General features: G+C 38.4%; 1 protein-coding gene across 1 annotated transcript; it reads right to left on the bottom strand.

The window, feature by feature from the left end:
• Positions 1-1,033: 1,033 nt before the first annotated feature.
• LOC141111378 (transcription factor HES-5-like) lies at positions 1,034-3,160 on the bottom strand. Its single transcript, XM_073603632.1, has 3 exons — positions 3,045-3,160; positions 2,131-2,305; positions 1,034-2,015 (listed from the first exon to the last, which is right to left on the bottom strand). The coding sequence occupies exons 1-3, from the start codon at positions 3,099-3,101 to the stop codon at positions 1,819-1,821; spliced, it is 429 nt and encodes a 142-aa protein (XP_073459733.1). The 5' UTR covers positions 3,102-3,160; the 3' UTR covers positions 1,034-1,818.
• Between the last annotated feature and the right edge of the window lie 3,455 nt (positions 3,161-6,615).

Raw genomic sequence — 6,615 nt, 5'->3', positions numbered from 1 at the left:
AGGGAGGGAGGAATGGATGGATGAATGGATAGAGAGGGAGGGAGGAATGGATGGATGAATGGATAGAGAGGGAGGGAGGAATGGATGGATGGATGGATAGAGAGAGGAAGGGAGGAATGGATGGATGGATAGAGAGGGAGTGAGGAATGGATGGATGGATGGAGAGGGAGGGATGGATGGATAGAGAGAGGGAGTGAGGAATGGATGGATGGATGGATAGAGAGAGGGAGTGAGGAATGGATGGATGGATGGATGGATAGAGAGAGGGAGTGAGGAATGGATGGATGGATGGATAGAGAGAGGGAGTGAGGAATGGATGGATGGATAGAGAGAGGAAGGGAGGAATGGATGGATGGATAGAGAGGGAGGGAGGAATGGATGGATGGATGGAGAGGGAGGGATGGATGGATAGAGAGAGGGAGTGAGGAATGGATGGATGGATGGATAGAGAGAGGGAGTGAGGAATGGATGGATGGAGAGGGAGGGATGGATGGATAGAGAGAGGGAGTGAGGAATGGATGGAGAGGGAGAAGGAATGGATGGATGAACATATGGATAGAAGAAGGGGATGAGGGAGGGAGTGAAGGCAAGGTAGATAGATAGATAGCTAGATAGATAAAGGGATGAAAGGAAGGATGGATGGATGAACATAAGGATAGAGGGGGGATAAAGTAGGTAAAGAAAGGAAGGAGTGATGGCAGGACAGACAGACAGATAGACACAGATAGATAGATTAGATAGATAGATGAAGGGAAGGAGGAAGGAATGGATGGATGGATGGAGGGATAGAGGAAGGGGATAAGGTAGGGGGGGGGTAAAGGCAAGGCAGATAGATAGATAGATAGATAGATAGATAGATAGATAGATAGATAGATAGATAGATAGATAGATAGATAGATAGATAGATAGATAGATAGATAGATAGATAGATATCCAGGAATTTAATCCTATTTGTTTCTGTATTTCATCCCCACCATGAGTTAACAATTGTGGAAATATTTATAACTGATTAAAAAAGACAAACTAGCAGAGATTTTGGTTCATAGAACATTTTTTATTTTCCCGTGTGACGCACACAGAGCTGAATGTCAGTTTGCAGTATACATCATTATATCTGTCCCATGTACAATATATATTACAGTTGAACTTTTGCGTTCATATATCTTATTTCACAGAAATTGCAGATTATTTCACTCAGTTATTTTATTATGACTCCTCCAAACAGAAGAGCATTCTCATACCCAGTTACTGGGAAAACATCATCAAAACGTTGTCATGGTCCCGACAACACAAAAGCATTTAATGCTGAAAAAATTGACTCTATGAAAATAGTATATGTAAAGAAAATACATAAAGAAAACAATCTTTCAATAAAAGAAACGTTATCCCCGGGTGGAGAGAATTGCATAATCAACCCAGGGATGTGTTTAGCTCTTTTGCTTTACGTTAATAAAATGCAAATATTACCATAACACAATATATATATATTATATATATATAAATCTTTTTTTTACAAGACATAGTATATCTTACTACATGCCTTGTACTCTATATAACCGTCTATACATATCACATAGACTCTATGCATCTTAACATCACATACATTCCTCCTGAATCAGAAGAAATCAAATACTGTTTCCTAAATGAAGGAAAACCAAAAATCTTTCTATGAGAAAGGGTTGGGTAAGAATAGATGTGCAAAGAATCACACCTAGAAGTATAGGCTGGCAAGGGTGAGCGCAAAGGATTCTGGGAACTCCCAGAATGCAATAAGTCCATCCTTGTGGGACTTCCGTTGACCGATGTCTTGGGTCTCTTTCACCAGGGTCTCCAGAGGGCTTTGCTTTGACTGAGCTGACTAGGGGCTTTTGAGGTCAAAACGTTGGGCAGTTCATAACCGGCAGGGTGACCGCTGAAATGTCTGGTCAGCTGGTCCCGAGGATTATCCGCTGCCAAGTAACATGCCGGGGTGGTGTAGCCATCTCTATGGGCTTGGATGGAGGTTGCTGTCACATCTGGAATAGACAAGACACATGTCAGTTATATGATGTCCACTGTCACCTTCTACAATCCTCAATGCCAACATCTCTCAGCAAGAATCATAAAGTCAAGGACAAGGGGGACACTTACGTTTCTCAGCCATTTGCTGCTGCAGGAAGGTGACCGTCATCTCCAGTATGTCGGCCTTCTCCGGTTTGGAGGGCAGTTGATGTTTCTGGAACTCTTTCTCCAGTAGGAGACGCAGCTGCTCGATGCTGCTGTTAATGCGATCTCTCCTCATCTTCTCAATGGCGGGCTTCCTCAGCTGCAAAAACACAAGACAAGAGATGGTTAGAACCTCTGTTATCACCAGCAGAGTCTATATCGATCGAACATTGATTGGCTGATACCAAACATATAGACTATAAAGTTCAAATATATCCCTTAATAAATATAAAATATTAACCTCCATATAGGTAAAATGTATCCATTTTACAAAACATGAACCCCATATAGATAAAATGTATCCATTATACAAAACATGAACCCCATATAGATAAAATGTATCCATTTTACAAAACATGAACCCCATATAGATACAATGTATCCATTATACAAAACATGAACCCCATATAGGTGAAATGTAACCATTATACAAAACATGAACCCCATATTGATAAAATGTATCCATTTTACAAAACGTGAACCCCATATAGATAAAATGTATCCATTTGACAAAACATGAACCCCATATATATAAAATGTATCCCTTAATAAATACAAATTAACAGTTTATATAAAAGAATTGCCTCCTGCATTCTGGAATGTTTAGCAGCTACAAAGGTTCTGAAGATAAGCTTAGTTTATAAAAAATATAAAATAAACTCGATAACCCAGATTTTATAAAAAATTTGATCGCAAAAGTGGCAACCAAAGCAATGATCCATGATAACTGATGGGGGGTCTGATAAGTTGCTGCATTTGCACACTGCTCTAGCAAAACTTAAATGAAATACATACTAATGGAATGGAAATAGGAAGTTGGCACTAGAGGGAAATCTCACCTTTCGGAGCCCATTGGCCTCTTGGTGATCCAATGTCCTTATAAAGCAGGGTGCCATGTTGGTGGAGCTGGTAGCTGTCAGGCAGAGGTGTGCTGGGGTAGCCAGTTGCTGTGTGTCTGATGGTGATCAGCCCACCCCTCTATATATACCCCTCTCTCTGCACAACAATGTATGGAGAGCTGGCTTGGAAGAGGTTCCCACACTCAGCAGCCAATCACAGAGCGGCGGGGACAATGGACGTGTGTCATCTGAAGCTGGAGCAGAGCATCTGGAGCTGGCATTGTGTGGAAAGACATGAAAGTGTGGGAAAGACACACACTATAAAATCCCCTGGCTACATCTGCTGCGGTTGCACTAAACACTGACTCTAATAATGACATTGATACCATAAACACCGGTAAGCAGCATATTGTACCAGGCAGAAGACATGGGAAAGCTACACCTCCCTCCAACGCAATCAATATTCATTAAAGGGGATGCATTAAAAATGTTATCAGGTACACACAAATAATTAATAAGCAATAAAGGAAGGTTTTGAATTACTGTAAACAACAGAAATGACAGATGTAGCAACTTCATGGGTTTGAAAAAGATTGATATTTTTAAATTACAAGTTATCCAATAATGAGTATTGATTAAATGCCAAAGTTTCCAAAATTAATAAATGATTTGATGCCAAATTCAGCTTTGTTTTATTTAGAAAGGTTCAATTCATGAATATATAATTTTATATTTTTAAATTGAACCTACATAAATAAAACAAAGCTGAATTTGGCATCAAATCATTATTACTTATATATTTAATGTTAATTATTAAATAATTAATGAGTTTAATTTTTTTTACGTTAATAACAAAAAAAAAAAATTATATCTATAGATATCTAGATATCTATATATCTATAGATATAGATATATAAATCTATATCTATAGATATATATATATATATAAAAAATTTTTGTTATTAACTTAAAAAAAATTAAACTCATTAATTATATATATATTTATATATATAATTATATATATATATTTTTTATTATTAAAAAACTATATATATTTATAGGTCAAGGGTGGTGATATGGATTGGTGACAATTTCAAAACAGGCACCAACATCCCTTGGTGGACAATGTAAACTGAGAAGAAATTTTATTTTTTGGCGGGATTTTTTAGGTGCTAGTATAGTGAAAACATTTGTAAAACTTTAAAAGTACAAAATATGTTGTATTTAGACATACAAGGTAAAATCACAAATGATTGTTGTTAGAAAACTTATACAACAATGATGCTTGGTATAAACAGTAGGCGTATAGAGGGAGATATTTTGATGTGGAAATGGTGACGATTATAACATTATCCCTATATATATTTAGAATTTGTAATGGTAAATTACCGGTAACTTAAAAAATAATTTTATATATATCTATAGCTATATCTATATATCTATATCTATATCTATATATATTTTCTACATTAAAAAAAATATTGGATTAAAAAAAAATTATATATATACATACATACACACACGTTGTACAGTATATCAAAATATAAAAGGGAAAGTTTGCTATTTTTACATTTTTCTGTTTCAAGTTAGTTAATTTGATGTTCAAATTAGGAACAAATGAATATTATAAAACATAATTGGGAAAATATATTCTCTCTCTATTGCAAATGTGTAGAAATACAGAATTTAATTGAAAGGGAATTCTGTACTGTACTGCGGTATTAGGCCCCATTCACATAACATGTAGCGGCAACGCCCGATTTGCACGCGATTACCGCAGGTCGTGCCAGGGCAGCCCATTCACTTGAGAGGGCTGCTTATGCACGTTTGTCACCAGGGACCACATATTTGGCCCTGGGCCAGACTCAATTTTACACAAGCGGTTTGCAGCGATTTTTTAAGCATTTTGTCGAGCGACAATTGGGGCAAAATCGCATCGTGTTTGGTGTGCCATTCAAGGCAAACGGCTCCCTGATTTGCATTGTGCGTTCTGCCGCAATTTGAACTCGCACTTGGGCGAAGGGGGCCTTACTGTGTTATGAATAATAATATTCAGAGAACCACAAGTTACAAAAAAGTCACAGGCAGAAAATGTTTCTTGTCCCCTGATTGTTGCCTACATAGCGCACTGACATCTTTTCAGTCTACCGGAGACTTGTCACCAAGGTTGGTACTAGTAGTTGTGCAGTACCTTACCTCTACAACAGGTACATCAACAGGTACATCAGACTCAGAAGTAGCACAGCACGAAATCAAGAAGGATTATTCTGTAAATTTGCCACTTGTACATGGAAATTGGACTCCGAAGCAAGTCAAATGCAGTTTGTTTTTTGCATTTCTTTGACTTGCTTATAATTAGATTATATGATACTTTGAATTGCTTTTGAGTGCACATTGACTTGTATGGCCCAGAAAATCAGTCCATGTCCACAAGCCTTGTTTTGTACCAAGAACTATACTTACTTACAGCACTTTGTGAATTCAAATAATATAATATATATATATATATATATATATATATATATATATATATATATATATATATATTCAAAAGTATTGTGACACCTGCCTTTACACGCACATGAACTTTAAAGGCATCCCAGTCTTAGTCCGTAGGGTTCAATATGGAGTTGGCTCCACCCTTTGCAGCTACAACAGCTTCAACTCTTCTGGGAAGGCCGTCCACAAGGTTTAGGAGTGTGTCTATGGGAATGTTTGACCATTCTTCCAGAAGAGCATTTGTGAGGTCAGGCACTGATGATGAGAAGGCCTGGCTCACAGTCTCCGCTCTAATTCATTCCAAAGATGTTCTATCGGGTTGAGGTCAGGACTCTGCAGGCCAGTCACGTTCCTCCACCCCAAACTCGCTCATCCTTGTCTGGTCCAAATCATTTGGTGGAGGGGGGATTATGGTGTGGGGGTTGTTTTTCAGGGGTTGGGCTTGGCCCCTTAGTTTCAGTGAAGGGAACTCTTAAGGCATCAGCATACCAAGACATTTTGGACAATTTCATGCTCCCAACTTTGTGGGAACAGTTTGGGGATGGCCCCTTCCTGTTCCAACATGACTGCGCACCGGTGCACAAAGCAAGGTCCATAAAGACATGGATGCACTTTTTAAAATGCTTTTTTTTTGTGCTTTACTTTTTTTTCTACTTCTTGCTTTCCATAAAAGTCACCATTGCCTTCAGGGAAATCCCAAGAGATGAAATGCATGACCTCATGTACTTCATCTTGCACATGCACGGTACAACACTACAGGCTATCAATTGGGGAAAAAACCCTTTCCCGAGATCTTACAAGATCTTGAGGAAGTTTATTCCCCCCCCCCAACAGATCCCTGTTATGTCATATAGTGCATTTTTAAAGATGAAGTGCATGATGTCCTGTGCTTCATCTAATGCAGTGATCTCCAAACTGTGGCCTGGGCGCTAAATGCGAAGCTTTGCTTGCCTTTATCCGGCCCTTGAGGCACTATTCCTCCCACAGAAACCAACAACTAGACACAATTCTTCTGACTGATACCTATGATGGGCACCCTTCCACCCACTTACACAAATGATGGGCCACTATT

This window comes from Aquarana catesbeiana, linkage group LG10 (genome assembly GCF_042186555.1).
Source record: "Aquarana catesbeiana isolate 2022-GZ linkage group LG10, ASM4218655v1, whole genome shotgun sequence".
In the NCBI taxonomy this organism is placed as follows: domain Eukaryota; kingdom Metazoa; phylum Chordata; class Amphibia; order Anura; family Ranidae; genus Aquarana; species Aquarana catesbeiana.
Note: the sequence above shows the minus strand (reverse complement) of the source record. Positions and strands in the feature narration are given on the sequence as shown.

What these genes read in the sequence shown, in the direction of transcription:
- LOC141111378 (XM_073603632.1), bottom strand. Translation starts at nt 3,101, where the DNA reads ATGGCACCCTGCTTTATAAGGACATTGGATCACCAAGAGGCCAATGGG. An exon ending in AGGCCAATGGGCTCCGAAAG is followed by an intron (nt 2,306 to 3,044) that starts GTGAGATTTCCC and finishes GTGTTTTTGCAG; the next exon opens with CTGAGGAAGCCCGCCATTGA. An exon ending in GCAGCAAATGGCTGAGAAAC is followed by an intron (nt 2,016 to 2,130) that starts GTAAGTGTCCCC and finishes TGTCTATTCCAG; the next exon opens with ATGTGACAGCAACCTCCATC.